Source organism: Caenorhabditis elegans, chromosome V (genome assembly GCF_000002985.6).
Source record: "Caenorhabditis elegans chromosome V".
NCBI classification, from domain to species: domain Eukaryota; kingdom Metazoa; phylum Nematoda; class Chromadorea; order Rhabditida; family Rhabditidae; genus Caenorhabditis; species Caenorhabditis elegans.
The window spans coordinates 18,061,541-18,082,183 of NC_003283.11; the positions used below are offsets into that span (position 1 = coordinate 18,061,541).

The 20,643-nt window shown below is 33.1% G+C and overlaps 2 protein-coding genes and 4 non-coding genes across 9 annotated transcripts; 3 read left to right on the plus strand and 3 right to left on the minus strand.

Annotated features, from left to right (window-relative positions):
* Window positions 1-622: 622 nt before the first annotated feature.
* On the minus strand, window positions 623-4,767 carry Y59A8B.8 (Gamma-soluble NSF attachment protein; the record flags this gene model as incomplete). Its single annotated transcript, NM_075126.7, has 7 exons — window positions 4,620-4,767; window positions 3,869-3,958; window positions 3,557-3,734; window positions 2,132-2,290; window positions 1,687-1,787; window positions 767-899; window positions 623-715 (listed from the first exon to the last, which is right to left on the minus strand). The coding sequence occupies exons 1-7, from the start codon at window positions 4,763-4,765 to the stop codon at window positions 623-625; spliced, it is 900 nt and encodes a 299-aa protein (NP_507527.2). The 5' UTR covers window positions 4,766-4,767.
* Window positions 4,768-8,463: 3,696 nt separating this feature from the next.
* On the minus strand, window positions 8,464-20,366 carry nova-1 (the record flags this gene model as incomplete). Of its 4 annotated transcripts, NM_001373184.2 has the most annotated exons (6): window positions 8,481-8,749; window positions 10,323-10,511; window positions 11,656-12,108; window positions 13,828-14,153; window positions 15,660-15,920; window positions 20,284-20,366. In NM_001373184.2, the coding sequence occupies 6 exons, from the start codon at window positions 20,288-20,290 to the stop codon at window positions 8,732-8,734; spliced, it is 1,254 nt and encodes a 417-aa protein (NP_001360614.1). The 4 variants fall into 4 exon arrangements, with proteins under 4 accessions (NP_001256769.1, NP_001360614.1, NP_001256770.1 ...); NM_001269840.2 differs by lacking the exon at window positions 20,284-20,366 and having other exon boundaries at window positions 8,464-8,749; NM_001269841.3 differs by lacking the exons at window positions 15,660-15,920; window positions 20,284-20,366 and having other exon boundaries at window positions 8,732-8,749; window positions 13,828-14,106.
* Y59A8B.31 lies at window positions 15,377-15,433 on the plus strand. The gene has a single exon (NR_070135.1). It is a non-coding gene; the product is annotated as an Unclassified non-coding RNA Y59A8B.31 (non-coding RNA).
* On the plus strand, window positions 16,629-16,716 carry Y59A8B.32. Its single transcript, NR_070136.1, has one exon. It is a non-coding gene; the product is annotated as an Unclassified non-coding RNA Y59A8B.32 (non-coding RNA).
* On the plus strand, window positions 18,416-18,500 carry Y59A8B.37. The gene has a single exon (NR_070137.1). It is a non-coding gene; the product is annotated as an Unclassified non-coding RNA Y59A8B.37 (non-coding RNA).
* On the minus strand, window positions 18,416-18,500 carry Y59A8B.34. The gene has a single exon (NR_070138.1). It is a non-coding gene; the product is annotated as an Unclassified non-coding RNA Y59A8B.34 (non-coding RNA).
* Window positions 20,367-20,643: the final 277 nt, after the last annotated feature.

Sequence of the window (20,643 nt, forward strand, 5' to 3'; positions counted from 1 at the left end):
TATTTTTGTGTAGTTTGTAGTCTGGCAAACCCACTCGGTGAAAATGGCCAATTTTGCTGTAATTTTAAGAGGTTATCCTGATTTTTGGCGGGAAAAATCTCAAAATGTGCATTTTCTCGGAGCATGTAATTGAAAATTTACTCAAAAAAATCGATTTTTCGCTTAGAAAATATTTGAATTCGGCAAAATTATGCATAAAATCACAATTTAACCCGTCTGAAAACCCGAAAATCCACATTTTTCATCGATTTTCTGTTAAAAATCTGCTTATTTTCACCTGAAAACACAAAATTTAGTCGAAAAAATGATGGGTCGGCTAAATAATTTTGTGTAGTTTGTAGTCTAGCAGACCGGAAACGATTATTTTTCGATTTTTCTTTTTTTTTTAACCCAAAAGTTTGGGTCTGCTAAACATTGTTGTGTAGTTTGTAGTGTGGCAGGCCCAATTGCTTCAACATTGGACTGTGTCACTGGAATTTGAGATTTAGAAATAATTTATTGCGCGTAGTAAAACTAATCAAGTGAACATTTTGAACGGGTGAAAAAGCGAATAAATAAAAAATAAATAAATATTTAAAAAATGCGTGGGCGGTGGAATGTACAAATTATCGATTGATGATTCTCAACATAATCCTTCATCATCGTCATCTTCTTGTCCGTCACCGAGTCCCGCATTTCCAGACGGTGCTTTTAGAATTTTCATCACTCGGAGATACTGAAAAATTGAACGGTTTTTAGGATGATAATTCGATAAAATGAGCCAAACCTCATTGTCCATAGACCGTAGGGCTCCACATTTCAGTACATTCTGGAAACTTTCATCATCGCCAGCCTCATAGAATCCGATAAGATTCTCACATACACGTCCATCTTCTGATGTTTGAAAATCCGGAGATTGACTGCAAAAAATTGAATTTTCGATGGAATTGTTTAAATTTTGATTAGAAAAAAAAAATCGATTTTTCAAAAACTTACATTTTTTTTAGAGCTACGAAATTGTTTTTTTTGTTCTGATTTTTTCGAAAAAAAAATGGTCTGCTAAACTACAATCTACAAACCATTTAGGTCTGCTAATTATTTTCTGTAGTTTGTAGTCTGGCAGACCCACAAATGGGTCTGCCAGAGTACAAAAACTGCAAAAATACAGTTTTTAGAATTTTCCGTTTTTCTAACAAAAGTGCAAATTTACGAAAAATCAGCATTTTTGCAATAAAAAACTGGACAATTCGGCAAAAACCGGTTTAAAAAAAATATTTCCGTGTAGTTTGTAGTTTGGGTCTGCCAGACTACAAACTACAGAAAATAATTAGCAGACCTAAATGGTTTGTAGTTTGTTGTCTGGCAGACCCAAACTACAAACTACACGGAAATATTTTTTTTAAACCGGTTTTTGCCGAATTGTCCAGTTTTTTATTGCAAAAATGCTGATTTTTCGTAAATTTGCACTTTTGTTAGAAAAACGGAAAATTCCAAAGACCCATTTGTGGGTCTGCCAGACTACAAACTACAAACCACTTGGGTCTGCTGATTATATTTTGTAGTTTGTAGTCTGGCAGACCCAAATCAGTTTGGGTCTGCCAGACTACAAACTACACAACAGCTTCGAAAAATCGAGTTTCGTCGTATTTTTCGACTTCTTCCGCATAAATTTCAATTTTTAATAAAATTTTTCGCGTGTCTTCGTACCAAATAACCCATCCATAATCTTTGAGAGCCGCCACTGAATCTTCCAGAGCCAAATTCACTATAACAAGACCGATTCCGAGTTGGCCAATACGTGGATATTCCTGAAAATCGGAAAAATTTAAAAAAAATCTTTGTCAAAATTTAGAAAATTCAAAATTCTTGTAGTTTGTAGTCTAGCAGACCAATTTTTTAAATAAAGTTGAAAAATTCAAATTTTCGTAAAAATACACGGAAAAATCAGAAATTGATTGTTTTTTTTGTAGTTTGTAGTCTAAAAAATAGCACGTCCCACTATAAACTACAAAAGTTCAATTTTTAAAAAAGTGAAAAACAAAAAAAAATCAAAAATTTGCAATTTTTCAGAACATCCAAAAAAATTAAAAAATTTTGTTTTTTTTTTCGTTTTTTCTATAGAATTTTCGTGTAGTTTGTAGTCTATCAGTACCCGAATTTCGGCGAATTTCTCAATTTCCTCCCGAATCGATCCGAGTGCTCCTTTATAATCAGTCAATTGTAGTGATAATTTTGTGATTTGTTTCAAGAAATTGCTCGCCATTTTTGCACGATCCGATTGTTGGACCAAAGCCAATCCACGTTGGTAAATCTGCAAAAAAAATTGATTTTTTATCAATCGGCTGTGCATTTTCTCAGGAAATTTTGTGGAAAAACCACGGAAAATCGATTTTTTACCCAGAAAACTTGAAAAACACCATTTTCAGAGCTTTTATAGCCAAAAAATGCCGAGAATCCGAATATTTCCAGTTAAAAACGCAAAAAAAAAATCAAAATTTAGTCGAAAAATATGGGTCTGCTAAATACATTTTGTAGTTTGTAGTCTGGCAGACCCATTTGGTAAAAATCGTCAATTTTGCTCTAATTTTGAGCAATTTTCCAGATTTTTTGGCTGGATCACTCTCAATTATGCATTTTCTCGAAAATTTGCAGAAAAAAATCAATTTTCACATAGAAAATATGCATAAAATCACATTTTTCGCCAAAAAAACCGTCTAAAAACCCAAAAAAATACACATTTTCTGTGAGAAACGGAGTTTTGCCCTAAAAATCTGCTCATTTTCGTTTGAAAACTCAAAATTTTGTCGAAAAATGATGGGTCTGCTAAATACATTTTGTAGTTTGTAGTCTAGCAGACCCAAAAAATCGATTTTCGTCAATTTCCCGTCGATTTTCTTCTAGTTTTCGAGTTTTTAGATAGAATTTTCTGAATTTTCCATGATTTTAAATGCTTTTTCGTCGAAAAATGTGGATTTTCTCAGAAATTTTGTGGAAAAACCACGGAAAATCGATTTTTTACCCAGAAAACTTCGAAAAAAAAAAGCTAAAAATCATAATTTTCAGAGTTTTTCTCGCCGAAATATGCCAAAAATCCGAATATTTCCAGTTAAAAACGCAAAAAAAAAATCAAAATTTGGTCGAAAAATATGGGTCTGCTAAATACATTTTGTAGTTTGTAGTCCAGCAGACCCATTTGGTAAAAATCGCCAATTTTACTGTAATTTTGAGCAATTTTCCAGATTTTTTTTGTGGGAAAAATGTCGAAATTTGCATTTTCTCGGAAATTGAACGGAAATTGACTCAAAAAGTCAATTTTTAAAGAGAAGATATTGGAATTTAGTGAAATTATGCATAAAATCAAAATTTTACAGTCAGAAAATCCAAAAATCCAGTTTTTCATTGATTTTCTCTTAAAAATCTGCTTATTTTCGTTTGAAAACTCAAAATTTTGTCGAAAAATATGGGTCTGCTAAATACTTTTTGTAGTTTGTAGTCTGGCAGACCAAAAATCGATTTTCTCCTAGTTTTTGAGGTTTGTAGGTCGAATTTTCTGAATTTTCCAAAAATTCAAACGTACCTGAAGTGCTTCCTTAGGATTATCATTTTTCAGAACATCTGCAGCTTTTTCGACAGTCATCGCCGCCGTATCGAGACTTCCACTCTCCGCATAACCATTAATTGCTTTTTCGAATAAAACGACGGCTTCTGAAAATTCTTTGATGTCACGAAGCAACATTGCGGCTCCTTCGCGGGCTCTGAAATTGAAATTTGAAAAAAAAAAATTTGGAAAAGTTTTTTTTTAATTTCGAAAAAAAAATTTTATTTCGAAAAAATGTTGAATTTTTTGCATTTCTCAAAATTTCACTAATTTCTTCCAATTTTCACATACTTTGCAGCGTGGAATAAATTTCGATTCTGTTCATAATATTCGGCGGCTTTCAGTAGAGAACCGGCTGCTTTTTTCGGGTCCTGAGCGTTTCTGAAAATAATTTTTTATACAAAAATTGCAATAAATAACTAATTATTACTAATAAACTAATAAAACATGCAAAAACCAAAAAAAAACTTTAAAAAACTCGATTTTTAACGCAATTTGAACTTTGGGTCTGCCAGACTACAAACTACGAAAAATATTTAGCAGGCCATTTTTTATATATTTTTTTGAGCTTTTTTGTTTTATTTTAGATCATTACTCTTATAATTCTCTGAAAAATCTCAGAATTCCCCAAAAATAGTAAAATTGGTCTGCTAGTGATTTTTGTAGTTTTTAGTAGCAGAATTAAATTTTGGGTCTGCTGTCGACTACAAACTACAAAAATCACTAGCAGACCATTTTTTCAATTTTCTTGCATTTACTAGTCTTTTTCCCGGTATAGTAGAATATAACATCCTACAAATATCAGACATCCCCAAAAAACTGCTAAAGTGGTCTGCTAGCGATTATTGTAGTTTGTAGTCAAGCAGACCCAAAGTTCAATTTTTATGAAAAATCGATTTTTTTTTTTCAAATTTTTTTTCGTTTCCGATTCTATTTTGTTTTCAAAAATTCCATATTCAAGTATTAAAATTAATTTTCAAAAAGTTATATTTTGAGGTCAAAAATCGATTTTTTCAAATTTTTTAATTTTCCCAACAAGTACCTATAACAAACAGAAGCCCTCTCCATCGCCGAAGCGGCTCCATCAAAATCAGGCTTAAATTTGAGCTTAATCATTGAAGTCTTCATACAATCTTCAGCTTTACGCTCACATTCAGCGGCCTCCTTCAGACGAGCTGTATTTGACATTTCTGAAAATTCAGAGGCATTTTTAATTGATGGGGATGAGGAGATAAAAGTAGAGGAGAAAATACGAATAATCAATAGGAATTGGAAAATTCAATTTTCGGGTGCCAGCATATGAAGCGTATCCATTGGGAGAGTAAGACAATTATGAATTGCAATTGAAAAAATGAGTGTAAATGATAATTCTGATGATGATCGACTATTCCAAAAATATATATATAGCCAAAAATAAATTCAAGTCACGAGGGAGAAGAGCGGGACTGGGAAATTCAATTTCCGGTGCCAGAAAGTGATCCAATAATCGGTAAGGTTCATTTATCCACATTTTCCAAGTTAATTCGATTTTTCAACTTACTCACATGCTTGACGCTTGTTAATATATCACCTATTACTATTCAATTTTCAGTGTACCTTGCTTCAGGTAGAGAGATTGAAAAAACCTTTGCTACATCCATGTAATGCCTTACTATTATTAACAGCTGACCTAGAATACCTAGAGTAATATGAAAACGGACCAATTTTGAATCGCTCCATAATAACTCATTTGTGTAAAATTTGGGTTCACATTGTTTTAAAAAGGACACTTGTTGTTGACCGCCCAGTATAGTGGGTTGGGGATCCACCACTGGGGTCAAGCCGGAAAGAAGTCTAAGAGAGAACTAGCGGTTGCGGAGTGCCATGCAAGAACGAGAGATAAGCGGTGTGAACGATATAACACGAGAAGTTACCATGAAACCCCTTTTATTAGCTCGAAAGAATATAGAAAGAAGGGGAACTGTCGATAAGGGAATAGTTTAACGTGTCATTAGCGGATGTTAGCGTCTTCCGTATAGGAAGATCGCTATACAAGTCACTAAAGCGGGTGATAAACTATTAAGGGAATAAATAAAGATAAATAATTATAAAAGAAGAACGTTCCGCAGGAGCGGTGACGAGACGACTGCAGGGAGTTGAGGAGTAAACTAATTTAGGCCAGCGAATTAGGATGAGCAAGGAGGGCGCGCGGTGAGACCCGCGGCGCACACTCGCTGCGAGACCATTGAGCTTGGCGGGAGATTCAAATGAGGGCGCGCATTAGATTAGAGAAAGGGGGAGATAGAGCGACTGGAAGGAGCGGTTTATAGGTTTTCTGGTACGGCGAACACGATGGGAGTATTCGCGAGTGTCTCAGAGTACCAGATAATTGGGAGATGGGTCCATCTCACAACACTTGTAATTGTTATGGGGTTATTCAAGTAGTGTCGGGAAAAATTTTTTTAAAAATTACGTCACAACTGTATTAAAATACATGTTTTAATGTATTTTATGGGGTTATTCGAGTAGTGTCGGAAAATTAAAAAGTGTAGAAAAATTACGTCACAACTGTATTCAAGTATATAAAAACATGTATTTAAATACATTTTTCTACATTACTTGAATAACCCCCCATTAATATTTTGGTCATTATTCTTCTTTTTAGAAGAAATTGTAATGTTTTTTCTTATCAATATAAACAAAATTAGATGAAAAATCACATTTTATGGTTAATTTTCTGAACATTTTTTTCGATTTTTGAAAACCGAAAAATTGAAAATCGAAAAACGAAATTTTTCGATTTTTCAGTTTCCAAAAATCGAAAAATCGAAAAAAAAATGTTAGGAAAATTAACCATAAAATATGATTTTTCATCTAATTTTGTTTATATTGATAAGAAAAAACATTAACATTTCTTCTAAAAAGAAGAATAATGGCCAAAATATTAATGGGGTTATTCAAGTAATGTAGAAAAATTTATTTAATATAATAATATTGTTTATTTGTCACAAGAAAGAGCTACACCGGAAGATAGAAAATAAAGTAAAATAAAATGATGTGTGAACAAATAAGTAAAATGACCAGTTGGACCAGCTATAGCCCGGGAGGTCAAGTTGGGGGGAAGAGGGTGTCGAATGGAATAGAGCCTAGGCGCGACGCAAATGCATTTGGAGTTAACAATTTAGGGAAACGTTTTGCTATTCGATTCCACAACGACAAGTTAACATGCAAAAAACATTTAGACGGGACACCACAAATAACAAGTAGATAGGGGTGACGAGTAGAGCGTGAAGCTCGAACGAACGATGATAAGGACGGGAAGTGATACTCGCTTGAAATAATTTTATGGAAGGTTCGGAGGATTTGAAGAACCCGTCTGTGGTGAGTAGACAATAAATTAAATTGTGAAAGCCTGCTGCTGTATGACGAGTAAGATAAATTGCACCTTTGAAAGACACACTTTGAGAAAAACCGGAGGGGAGATTCTAGTTTTTTGGCAAGTTCGGTGGAGTTGGGCGGGAAGAGCTCGCAGCCATATTCGAGTACGGGGCGGATGTAAACATTGAACAGTTTAAAATAGAATTCGAGACTTTTGGAGCGGAATGAGCGAAGGATTTGGCGACACTTAAGGAGGGCACTATTAGAAGTCTGGTTAATATGATTTACAAATGATAATTTGGTATCGACAATGATTCCGAGATCTCTGATAGAATCACGCGGTTTAATTTCAACACTATTTACAAAGTATTTATGACGGGGGTTCTTTTTTCCAAAGTGTAATACGGCAGTTTTGTGCTCAGCAAGATTTAGAAGCCATTTTTTACACCAATCAGCGACAATATTGATGCTTGTTTGGATAGAGGTGGGGTCCGATGTGACGTCACAAATGTATTTAAATACATGTTTTTATATACTTGAATACAGTTGTGACGTGTAATTTTTCTACACTTCTTAATTTTCCGACACTACTCGAATAACTCAATTACTAGAGTGGACCTATGTTTTAAAAGTGTTCACATGTTTGTAGAAACTCCGTTCGTAACGAAATATTTTTTTTTTTCGAATTCCGTCCATTTCATTAAATATCCCAGAATAATAATTTGTTCGTATTTCCTTTTTTAAACAAATTCGATTTCTTTCTAGTAACAACCAATTTCCGTTGTTCTCTAAGCATTATTTATAATATGCAATCACGTGGTCGCTGGCTGTCCTTTTGCATAAGTTTGAAGCAAACGCGCCTCATTGAGAATTCACGTTGGCGCCAACTCTCGCTATCCATTGGGCGTGAGAGACGCAGATACTACTTTTATCTCTGGACGTGAAAAACGCAAAGAATAACCGTTTTGCCGTCTGCATCTCTTCTTTTACACACTATTTTGGCTGTGGACGAGGAATTCTCTTCTTCCAGGATTTTCTAGGCCATTTTCTCACATTTCTCAAGTTTTCTCCTCCGCGAGAAAACGTGAATTTTGAGACAGCCAGCGAGCACGTGTGCAATGCATATTTCTTATTACCGTATATTCACAATTTCTATGGCATGTGATAATTGTTATCCGGACCTTTATGCAGTGTAACACTAGTTTTCAATGGTTTTTCACTTTCAATGCCAAATAATTATCGAACTGAGAACAACGTCACGTGGATTTTAAGCAAAAAATCTGAAATTTCAAAGAGAACCAAAAATGGAAAACTACGATGAAAAAGGCGATGAAGAATGTGTGAAATTAAATTTTCCGTGGATTTCTGGCTTTTCACAAAAGAGATCTGAAATAGAAAAGGCATGCAACAGAAGTAAAAAGAAAAGAGTTTTAAACTTCTGGAAACTGTAACTTTTTTTTTGCTAAAGGTAGAAGAAGAAAAGACATAGATACTGCATTGATGAAGAACAAATGATTTTTTTTTAGAAAAAAACGAAACAAAAATTGCCAGGAATAAGAATTTATTGAAGAAGAAGATGAAGAGATTGAGAACACTTACAGCAATATATAATTAAATAAACCTTTTTTAATGAGTTTTTTTTGTCGAAATTGAAAACTTGAAAAGAAAGCGTTAAAGTTATAATCAATAGAAGAATGAATGAAGAAAAAAGTAAGAATAAATAATAAATAAAGATTGAGATTTCGGGATTATTCTGTGAACATGAACATGTTGGAAGAAGAGGAGGAATGGGGGTATTCATCGACGCCAGTAAGACTGAAAAGAGATGGAGATTAGGATGAAGAATATTGGGGGTCTCGACACGACAATTATTTATGTATTTAAAGAACAAAGTGATAATTCTGAGAAAATTGGAAGCAAACATAGCTTGGACGACAACTTTCTTGAAAGAGATTAAGCGCACGTTTTTTTTCGGATTTTCAAGAGTAATGCTTTATGAGTTTGAATAAAAATGGCTGTAAATTGAGCTAGAAAATGAGTCAGATTTAGACAATTTTGAGGAGATTTGAGCACAAAATTTAGTTTAGTTTAGCAGAAAAGATGCATTTTCGAAGAAGATTGAGCACAAATTATGTGGATTTGGAAGAATAAAAATGATATTGGAAATTAATGAGATATTTGAAGTGAAAATGGATGAATATTTGATTTTTTTTAAAGGACTTTCTAGAGAATCAAGTTCAAAAATGTGTTTTTACCCGAATTTTGCCCAGTTTTTAACAAGTTTGTAGTTTTCTAGATGTAGTTTCAAATTTTTTGAAGAAAAAAAAAATTTCCTTATACTTTTTTTAGACATAAAAGTGAATTTCATTAATGTGAAAATGGATGAATTTTTTGATTTTCTTTCAGATACAGTAAATTTTAGTTTTTTTTTTTCAATTTTAATGTTATTTTCAGTCTAAAATAGGTTTTTGGGATTTCTTTCCGAAAATTAACTTTTCATGATTTTATAGCCACAATTTTGATCCAATTTGCAGGTTCACACTATATCTATGCATTTTCAGATAAAAAAACTCAAAACTTGACGCAATTCTTGATATTTTCAATTCAATTTTGAAGAGTAAACATTCAAAAAAAAAAGAGTTTTTGACTAATTTTACAGTTAAAATTTTAAAATTTTGTCGAAAAAATGATGGGTCTGCTAAATACATTTTGTAGTTTGTAGTCTAGCAGACCCAAAAAATCGATTTTCGTCAATTTCCCGTCGATTTTCTTCTAGTTTTCGAGTTTTTAGATAGAATTTTCTGAATTTTCCATGATTTTAAATGCTTTTTCGCCGAAAAATGTGGATTTTCTCAGAAAATTTGTGGAAAAACCACGGAAAATCGATTTTATACCCAGAAAACTTCAAAAAAAAAAGCTAAAAATCATAATTTTCAGAGTTTTTCTCGCCGAAATATGCCAAAAATCCGAATATTTCCAGTTAAAAACGCAAAAAAAAAATCAAAATTTGGTCGAAAAATATGGGTCTGCTAAATACATTTTGTAGTTTGTAGTCCAGCAGACCCATTTGGTAAAAATCGCCAATTTTACTGTAATTTTGAGCAATTTTCCAGATTTTTTTTGTGGGAAAAATGTCGAAATTTGCATTTTCTCGGAAATTGAACGGAAATTGACTCAAAAAGTCAATTTTTAAAGAGAAGATATTGGAATTTTGAATTTGGAAGTTTTTGACCAATTTTACAGTTAAAATTTTAAAATTTCCAGCTTTTCTGTAGATTTAAGCCAATTTTTCTGTGAAATTTCTCCATTTTCCTCCTCGTTTCCTTCTCTCTTGTTTCTGCCGTGTCCATCCATTTTTCTGCAGATGTATAATAATAATACTCCTTACCTGATCACCACCACCACCCTGTGGTCCTTGTGGCCCTCCCTGTACACCTCCTTGTCCATAACCATCTCCAAAACCGGCAGATCCATGATTTGCCGACATTCCCTGCGACTCTTGGCCTGTACGCATTTGGGCCATTGCGGCGACACCGAGGCCAAGTCCGAGGCCCATAATGTTGTACTTGGCGAGCACCTGCAAATGTGTGGGCCATTTTCAGCAGATTTTCAGGCTTTTCAGGCCATTTTTGAGCCAAATTTACGTAATTTCTTTTTTTTTAAAAAACGCGAAATTAATTGAAAAAATGATCAAGATACCTATTTTTGCTGTAATTTCACGCTGGTTCGTTTTGGTAAAAAAAACGGTGGTCTGCTAGACTACAAACTACAAAAAACACTAGCAGACCTAAAAATTCAAAATTTTTGAGTGGAAAATTGATTTTAAAACGAGTTTTAAAGCAATTTTTGAAATTTTTTATCATAACATTCCGAAAAAACCTTTTTTTTTTGGTAAAATTAAGTTTTTTAAAAAGAATTTCTGACAAAAAAACGGTTTTCTTCTTACAATTTTTGTCAAAACTTGATTTTTTTCCAAATTGCGTAGGAAAATTAGCAAATTTTATCGCTAATTAAGAAAAAATGCGATTAAAATTAAAAATAAAATAAAAAAAATTCGCTGAAAATTAGAGTTTGGGTCTGCCAGACTACAAACTACAAAAAAAACACTGGCAGACCATTTTTTAAATCGAATTTTCACAATTTTTACGCGAAATTCGTGAAAAATGGTGGTTTTTCGCCAGTTTTCTGGGTTTTAAATCAAAAAATTCACGTATTTTGGAATTTTTCAGAGATTTTCGTTAGATTTTAGGGGTTTTTTTTCTGAATTTGGAGCTGAATTGGCAATATTACTCAGTTTTTTGGCAAATTACTTGACAAATTGGCTAATTGCCAAAAAAAAAATTGTATTTTTATTAATATTTTGGAGGAAAATTAGCAAATTTTACTGCTATTTTATCAAAAAATTACTTTTTAAAAAAGACGAATATTCGTGAAAAATTGAATTTGGGTCTGCTAGACTACAAACTACAAAAAAAAGCACTAGCAGACCATTTTTAATCGAGTTTTCTGGGTTTTAAATCAAAAATTACACGTATTTTGGAATTTTTCAGAGATTTTCGTTAGATTTTAGGGGTTTTTTTTCTGAATTTGGAGCTAAATTGCCAACATTACTCAGTTTCAAATTTCAAATCGTTTTAAGAGCATTTCGGGGTTCAATTTTTTGCGAATTTAGTGATTTTCAGGTCATTTTTCAGTCGATTTTCCATCCAACTCCGCAGTACCTGCATAGCCTGCATAACCTCTGAAACACTTTGCTCATTGAATCCAGAAGTACGAAGAGTTGATTGAAGATTATCCAAGAATGAGAGTAGTTCATTATTTCCAAGCCCACTCATCGGATACTTATTATTCCCATTTCCAAATTGTGGTCCTCCCTGTCCACCAAATTGTGGACCACCGTAACCCTGTCCACCACCACCTCCGAATCCTGCTGCACCGACATTCATTCCACCACCACCTCCACCACCTCCATTGAAAGCTGGAACTGATGAGAATGATGAATTATTGTTGGATTGGCCGCCGCCGCCACCGCCACCGCCGCCGCCTGATGGGCCTGAATTTGCAGAGCCTGATGGTCCAGAGCCTTTTCCGAAATCTTCTTTATTGATTTCTGAAGCATGGTGGGGGTCAGAGGCCACTTTTTCCAGAACACGTGAGGCGGCTTGAAGGAGGGCCTAAAAATTACGAAAATTAGGAGAAAATCGGATGAAAATTAGAATTATTAGAGTGAAAACCGAAAATTTAGTGAATTTTTTCCAGCCCAAAATACCGAAAAAAAGTGTCATTTTCGGCTTTTTTCTGATTTAAAACTACAGAAAACCACTAAAATGACCCTATTTTTCACAAATTTCACATAAAAATTGTGAAAATTCGACGAAAAACTGGGGTCTGCCAGTGTTTTTTGTAGTTTGTAGCCTAGCAGACCCAAATTCAATTATTCTCAAAAAATCACTCAAAATGTTTTCGAAAATCCTGAAAAAGTAGCTGCAAATCGAGATTTTTCACGTTTTTCATGTGAAAATCGCCATGATTTCATTAAAAATGCCAGAAAGCTCAAAAATTGAGCTAAAAATGTAATTTTTGTCAGCTTTTTCAACAAAAATGAATGGAATTCGGATTTTTTAAGCTTTTTTTCTGGAATTTCCCGTATTTGGTGGTTTTTCACCGGTTTTTTGGTAGTTTAAATCAAAAATAACTGATATTTTTGATTTAAACTACCAAAAAACCGTTGAAAAACTACCAAATTGCCAAAATTCGATGATGGTCTGCTAGTGTTTTTTGTAGTTTGTAGTCTGGCAGACCATCACTCAATTTTCAGCGAATATTCGTCTTTTTTAACGTAATTTTTTGATGAAATAGCAGTAAAATGTAAATGAAATAGTAAACGGTTGAAGGAGAGCCTGGAAATGGCGAAAATTGAGAGAAAATCGGGCCGAAAATGAGAAATTTTATGGGAAAAATCGGAAATTTGGATAATTTCCGTCATTTTTGAAGAAAATCGACCAGTGGCGATTTTAGATAAATTTGTGGATTTTTCTTGCAATTTTGAGCCCAAATCAGATGAAAATGACAATTTTACATTAATTTTTGGATTTTTCAGCCAATTTTGAGCCGAACTCAGATAAAAGTGCCCATTTTACGTGGATTATTTTAATTTTATGTCAATTTTGGGCGGAAAAACCGGGAAATTTAGAAATTTCGCGTCATTTTTTAGAAAAAATGTCTTTTAAATAAACACTTTTGGGGATTTTATAGCATTTTTATAGGAAATTTATCGTGTTTTTTGAAATTTTTGAGCAAAAGTCGTGAAATTAGAGATTTTACGGTATTTTTTATATCGAAACCGGTTAAAAATTGGCACTTCTGAAGCGATTTCTGGAATTTTGAAAATTTTTTTCGGGAAACATCTGAAATGTGGTGAATTTTTGTCATTTTTCGAAGAAAAAAAATCAGTAGAAAATAGCAATTTTAGCTGGATTTTTTGATACATCTCGCAATTTTGAGCGGAAAACTAAAAAATACGTGAATTTTCGTCATTTTCGGAATTTTTTACGTAGAAAAACGCGCGAAATTCCGAGATTTAAAACATATTTTAAGTGTAAATCGATATGGAATAATTTCTGACAATTTTAATCAGATTTACGCGTTTTTCAGTTGATTTCAGCTGAAAATATGACCTTTCTAAATTTTTCAAATATTTTAAGTGAAAATCAATCGAAAATTGCAAATTTAAACCGATTTTTTTTTTGGTATTTCCGAGAATTTTTAGGCTATTTTTATTGAAATTTTGTGTGTATTTTAGGCTTTTCTAGGTATTTTAGACTAAATTTAAACATTTTAAAGCCAAATTCTCAATATTTTACACATTTCAAGCCTATTTTCCGTGTTCTTACCGATGCTTCATCATGAGCCACAGTGACAACTCTTTCAAGAGAAGTTTTAGCTTCAACAGAGCCAGCTTTCGGGTAAACTTGAATTTGGCACCCAAATTGTTCACGAATATCCTTAATATTGGCTCCAGATTTTCCAATAACCATTCCAGCCGACGTATTTGGCATTACAATCTTAATTTCAGCGCCACGAGATGTATTTTTATGATCAAAAGCGTCGGAACCTCCTTGATCGGCACATTTCTCGCGAATTTTGTCCTGAATCGACTCGATTACGGCCATAATGTTGTTGAGGCGTCCTTTGACGAGACAAATACGCTCGGAAGTTCCTGAAAATTGAAATTTTTCAGTTTTTTAGCCTAAAAATACGAAAAAAACGCTCAGAAATACGCTAAATCAAGCAATTTGAATTTTGGTGTGCTAGACTACAAACTACAAAAAATATTTAGCAGACCAACAAAATTAGGGACATTTTGGGAAAAAGCGTTCTTGAAAAAGGTTATTTTACAGGCTTTTGAAATTTTTCTTTTTTTTTTTCAAAAAATAACCTTAAAAACGCTCAGAAATACGCTAAATCAAGCAATTTCCAAAATTTTCGAGTTTTGGTCTGTTAGACTACAAACTACAAAAAATATTTAGCAGACCCATGTTTTACAATTAAATTATCACAATATTTAGCGGAAATTCGTGAAAAATGAGGTCATTTTCGTGTTTTTCGGCAGTTTTAAATCAGAAAAACGCCGAAAATTACACTTTTTTGTATTTTGAACTGGAAAATTCGAAAAATCTCGATGGGTCTGCCAGACTACAAACTACACAAACACTAGCAGACCATAATGGGTTTTCATCGAATTTCCACAATTTTTTTAGGAGAAATTCGTGTTAAATTGGGTTATTTTCGTGTTTCTCGACAGTTTTAAGTCAGAAAAAGCCGAAAATCATACAAAATTCACCGAAAATGACACTTTTTCGGTATTTTGGGCTGAAAAATTCGAAAAATCTCAATGGGTCTGCTAGACTACAAACTACAAAAAACACTAGCAGACCATAATGGGTTTTCATCGAATTTCCACAATTTTTTAGGAGAAATTCGTGATAAATTGGCTCATTTTCGTGGTTTTTCACCAGTTTTCTGGGTTTTAAATCAAAAATATCATATATTTTCCTGAAATCCGATTTTAATCGAATTTTTGAGAAAAAAATCTGGAAAAATTTATGAAATTTGGGTATTTTTTGAGATTTTACGGCCTAAAATTACACATTAAGCTCAAAAAACTCATGCGTTTTTCGATTTGCAGCTACTTTTTCAGGAGTTCACAAATTTTTGAGTGATTTTTTGAGACAAATCGTGAAAAATAGAATTTGGGTCTGCTAGGCTACAAACTACGAAAAACACTAGCAGACCCATCGAATTTTCACAATTTTAATGTGAAATTCGTGAAATCTGGGCCATTTCCGTGTTTTTCGGCAGTTTTTATTCAGAAAAACGCCGAAAATGACACTTTTTCGGTATTTTGAGCTGGAAAACTCGAAAAATATCGATTTTATTGAGTTTGGGTCTGCTAGGCTACAAACTACAAAAACATTAGCAGCAGACCCATCTTTCAAATACACATTTTATAGCGAAAATCTCGATTTTCTATTATTTTTTCAAAAAAAATCTCGATTGGTAGCTCTTTATTGGGATTTTCTACCAATTCCTAGTGATTATTTCCAAAAATCACTGGGAAAACGGCAATTTGACGCCATTTTGTATGGAAAACTCGGGAAAACTTCAACTTTTCACTCGAAATTTGGTGATTTTCTCGATTTCCGCGGCTCAATTTCCTCCTTACCCGGATACGTTTCGCTGTTCTTGCTCATTTGAACACGACAATTATTGTCATTTTTGAGATTTCTCATCGCTTCTCCTCCTTTTCCAATAATTGCTCCAACAGCATTTGATGGAATCAAAATCTTAATTGAAAGATGATCTCCACCCTCTTCTTCGCCTCCAAAATGAGCTTTCTTGTTAGCTGGACCATCTGAAGCGTCTTGAGTCCGTTTTACGCCTTGTTGCGTTTTTGAGTCTTCGGTGAACTCCTCAGCCATTATTTCTGCAAAAAAAAAAAGGGAAAAAATTGGGAAAAATCCAGAAAAAACGAGCAAAAACATTCAAATTGGTCTGCCAGACTACAAACTACAACTAAAAATTGAATTTCAGAGCAAAAATTGTCCTATTTTTTATTGAAAACATTCGAGAAAAATGTGGATAAGTTGAACATTCTTGGTTTTCGTATGCAAAATCCCCGAAAAACTGCAAAATATGTAGTTTGTAGTGTGGCAGACCATTTGGGTCTGCTAGACTACAAACTACAACTAAAAATTGATTTTTTTGAGAAATTTATATTACTTCAAAGGAATTTTTTTTTAATTGAGGAAAAACGGTAGAAAATCACTGAAAAAACCGCAAATTTTTGCAAAATATGTAGTTTGTAGTGTGGCAGACCAAATTGGTCTGCTAGGCTACAAACTACAAAATGTATTTAGCAGACCATCATTTTTTCCGACTGAATTTTGCGTTTTTAGGTGAAAATGAGCAGATTTTCAGGGAAAAACCCCGTTTTCCACAGAAAAATTGTGGTTTTATGCATAGTTTTGTGGCTAACTCCAATAATTTCCGTGTGAAAATCGATTTTTTGAGTAATTTTTCGAGAATTTTCACTTTCAAATTGTGAGGAAATGCAAATTTTGAGATTTTTCAGGAAAACTGCTCAAAATTACAGCAAAATTGACGTTTTTATTTAACTAGTTTTATGTGTAGTTTGTAGTCTGGCAGACCCATGCGCTCGATTTGGGTCTGCTAGACTACAAACTACACGCTGTAGAGCTAATTTTCGTACTTTTGAAGGGATTTTGAGGGGAATTTGCAGTTTCTCTAAAGAAAAAACTCCTTTTTTGCGAAAATTGGGGAATCTGAGTTTTAATTGAATTTTTAGAGTGCACACTCGCTTTTCCCGGCAAAAATTCTGACTTTTCAGGAAATTTTCCCGAAAATTCACGAATTTCAACAAGAAACACCGAGAAAATCACATTTAAAACCTAAAAATCCGGAAAAATCGATTGAAAATGTAGTTTGTAGTCTGGCAGACCCATGCGCTCGATTTGGGTCTGCTAGACTACAAACTACACGCTCTAGAGTTAAATTTCGCAGTTTTCAACGGATTTTTCAGCAAAACTTGCAGTTTTTAAAGGAAAACCGTAGAGAAAAACCGATTTTACGATTATATTTGATAATTTAGAAGGAAAGCTCGATTTTTGAACGAAAAATTCGTATTTTTTGCAAATTTTCGCACAAAACTCCGAGAAAATCGTGTAAAAAACTAAACATGTGTAAACTTTCGGATTTTCAGATGGTATTTTGGCGAAAATTGTGATTTTATGCAAAATTCTCTGTGAAAATTGATTTTGTGAGTCAATTTTCGTGCATTTTTCCTTAAAAATTCCGAGAAAATGCAAATGTTTGCATTATTCCCGCGAAAAAATCATCAGGAAAACTGCTCAAAATTACAGCAAAACTGGCGATTTTTACCAAGTTTTATGGTCTGCCAGACTACATACTACACAAAATGTATTTAGCAGACCCAGAATCCATTTTTCTTGCATTTTTTATTGATCAGCGTTAAAATTTGCAATTTTCGTGATTTTCAACCCACTTTTCAGCAAAAAATTCAGCTTTTGAAGAAAAATCGTAGAGAAAAACCGATTTTACGATTATATTTGATAATTTAGAAGGAAAGCTCGATTTTGAAACGAAAAATCGAATTTTTTGCAAATTTTCACACGCAATTTCGAGAAAATCGCGTAAAAAACCAAAAATTTGTACGAAACCAAAAAAAAAAACGGAACGCGTCCTCCTTCGAAAAAAGAGCGCGTAAATACGAAGAAATGAGTCAGTTGACGGACACAATGATGAGATGAAGAGACGGCAGACAACGAGAGGTTCCATGTTTTCTCTCGTCTCTCTCAGCTCTCAATGCTCTCTAATCGTCGTCACTTTTTGTCCCTCGCCAACATCGAAAATCGATGGGATTTGTTGGTGGGACACTTGGCAGCATGCCAAGTGTTATTCGGAGAGCAGATGGCCAAAAAGAACGGCGAGAGCGGGGCAATTTGGCAAAAAAAAATCGATTTTTTCCTAAATGTGGGAGAAAATTAGCGAATTTTAATGCTGATTAATAAAAAATGCATGAAAAAATCCAAAAATTCGCGAAAAAAAAATGGATTTTGGGTCTGCTAAATACAATTTTTGTAGTTTGTAGTCTGGCAGACCATAAAACTTGGTAAAAATCGTCAATTTTGCTGTTATTTTGAGCAGATTTCTGATTTTTTCGCGGGAAAAAAATTCAAATCTTGCATTTTCGCGGAATTTTTCAGGAAAAATTAACGATTATTGCCTTAAAAAATCAATTTTCACACAGAATTACGCATAAAATCACAATTTTTCGCCAAAAAACCGTTTAAAAAAAATGCATATTTTTCTATGGGAAACCGAGTTTTTTCCGTCTAAATCTGCTTATATTCACCTAAAACGCAAAATTTCGTCGAAAAAAATATGGGTCTGCTAAATACATTTTGTAGTTTGTAGTCTAGCAGACCTACTCTCAGAAATTTGGTCTGCTAGACTACAAACTACAAAAAACGCTAGCATACCAATCGAAAAATTGAGAGATTTTCGTCAGATTTTGAGAGGAAAATGATTTAAAAACGAGGTTTAAAGCAATTTTTCAAATTTTTTTCAAAAAATTCCAGAAAAACCGGCTTTTCTGGAATTGGGGAGGAAAATTAGTGAATTTTAATGCTAATTGGTCAAAAATACAAGAAAAAATAAAAAAAATTCGCGAAAATTTTTTTTTTGGGTCTGCTAAATACATTTTGTGTAGTTTGTAGTCTGGCAGACCATAAAACTAGGTAAAAATCGTCAATTTCGCTGTGATTTTGGGCAGTTTTCCTGATTTTTTCGCTGGAAAAATTCAAATTTTGAATTTTCTCGCAATTTGAATATGAAAATTCACGAAAATTGACTCAAAAATCGATTTTTACAGAGAAATATGAGTAAAATCACAATTTTCGCCAAAAAACCGTCTAAGAAAACGAAAAATTCATATTTTTCTATGGGAAACCGAGTTTTTTCCGTCTAAATCTGCGTATTTTCACATGAAAACGCAACATTTAGTCGAAAAAACTATGGGTCTGCCAAATACGTTTTGTAGTTTGTAGTCTAGCAGACCCACTCGGGTCTGCTAGACTACAAACTACAAAAAACGCTAGCAGACCAATCGAAAATTTGAGAGATTTCGTTAGATTTTGACAGAAAAATTGATTTAAAAACGAGATTTAAAGTAATTTTTTAATTTTTTCAGCAAAAAATTCCAGAAAAACCGGTTTTTCTGGAATTGGGGAGGAAAATTAGTGAATTTTAATGCTAATTGATCAAAAATGCAAGAAAAAAATCAAAAAAATTCGCGAAAAATGTTTTTTTTTGGGTCTGCTAAATACATTTTGTGTAGTTTGTAGTCTGGCAGACCATAAAACTTGGTAAAAATCGCCAATTTTGAGCATTTTTTCCTGATTTTTTTGCGGGAAATATCTCAAAATGTGCATTTTCTCGACATTTTAATGTGAAAATTCACGAAAATTGACTTAAAAAATCAATTTTCACAGAGAATTATGCATAAAATCACAATTTTCGCCGAAAAAACTCTGAAAATACGAAAAATTCATATTTTTTGTCGGTTTTCTGTGAAAAACTGAGTTTTTTCCTTTAAATCTGCTTAATTTCACCTGAAAACGCAAAATTTAGTCGAAAAAGTGATGGGTCTGCTAAATACATTTTGTAATTTGTAGTCTGGCAGACCCAATCTCAGAAATTTAATCTGCTAGACTACAAACTACAAAAAACGCTAGCAGACCAATCGAAAATTTGAGAGATTTCGTTAGATTTTGACAGAAAAATTGATTTAAAAACGAGATTTAAAGCAATTTTTCAATTTTTTCAGCAAAAAATTCCAGAAAAACGGGTTTTTTAAGGCAAAATTCAGTTTTTTAGAACTTTTGTAACAATAAAAACTGCAATTTTACCGGAAAACCAGTAGAATTTAAATTTTAACTCATAAATTATACAGTCAAATTTTAAGTCAATTTTCTTGCAATTTTCGTCAAAACGGCGTAGTTTTACCCAAAAACTTGCTGAAAAGTCGAAAAATCTGGATTTTGGCGTAAATTCCACCATTTTCAGCCGAATTTTTCCGATTTTTATCGAATTCAAACATTATTTTGCCGGAAAATAAGACAAATCAAACAATTCTGTGAGAAATATCAATTTAGGATGGAAAAATTGCGGAATTAATGGAAAAATTGAATCCTAAGAGGTATTTTTTTTTTCGAATTTTACCTTTTTCAAGTTGAAAAAGCACGAACCTTCCATTGCGCTTGTTAATTCCTTCAGTTTTTCGTCGAAAATCAGCAAAAAAGCGCCGAAAATTGGGTGAAAAGTTCGAAAATTGGAAAAAAATTTATTTTTTTTTATTGCGCCGTACTACGGTAGACAGAACACGCCGTGCGGTGTTTGCGGAGTTGTGTACCGTAGTCCGGTTTTTAAATTGAAGTTAATTTAAAATGTTTTCAAAATTATTGATTTTTAATGAAATTTCCTGAATTTTAGAGTCAAAAATTGGTTAGAAATCGTGAAACTTGAGAGAAAATCGTCGAAACTCTCAATATTCCGGGTTGAAATTCAATTTTTCATCTATATTGAAACAAAAAATCATTTTCTCAAAA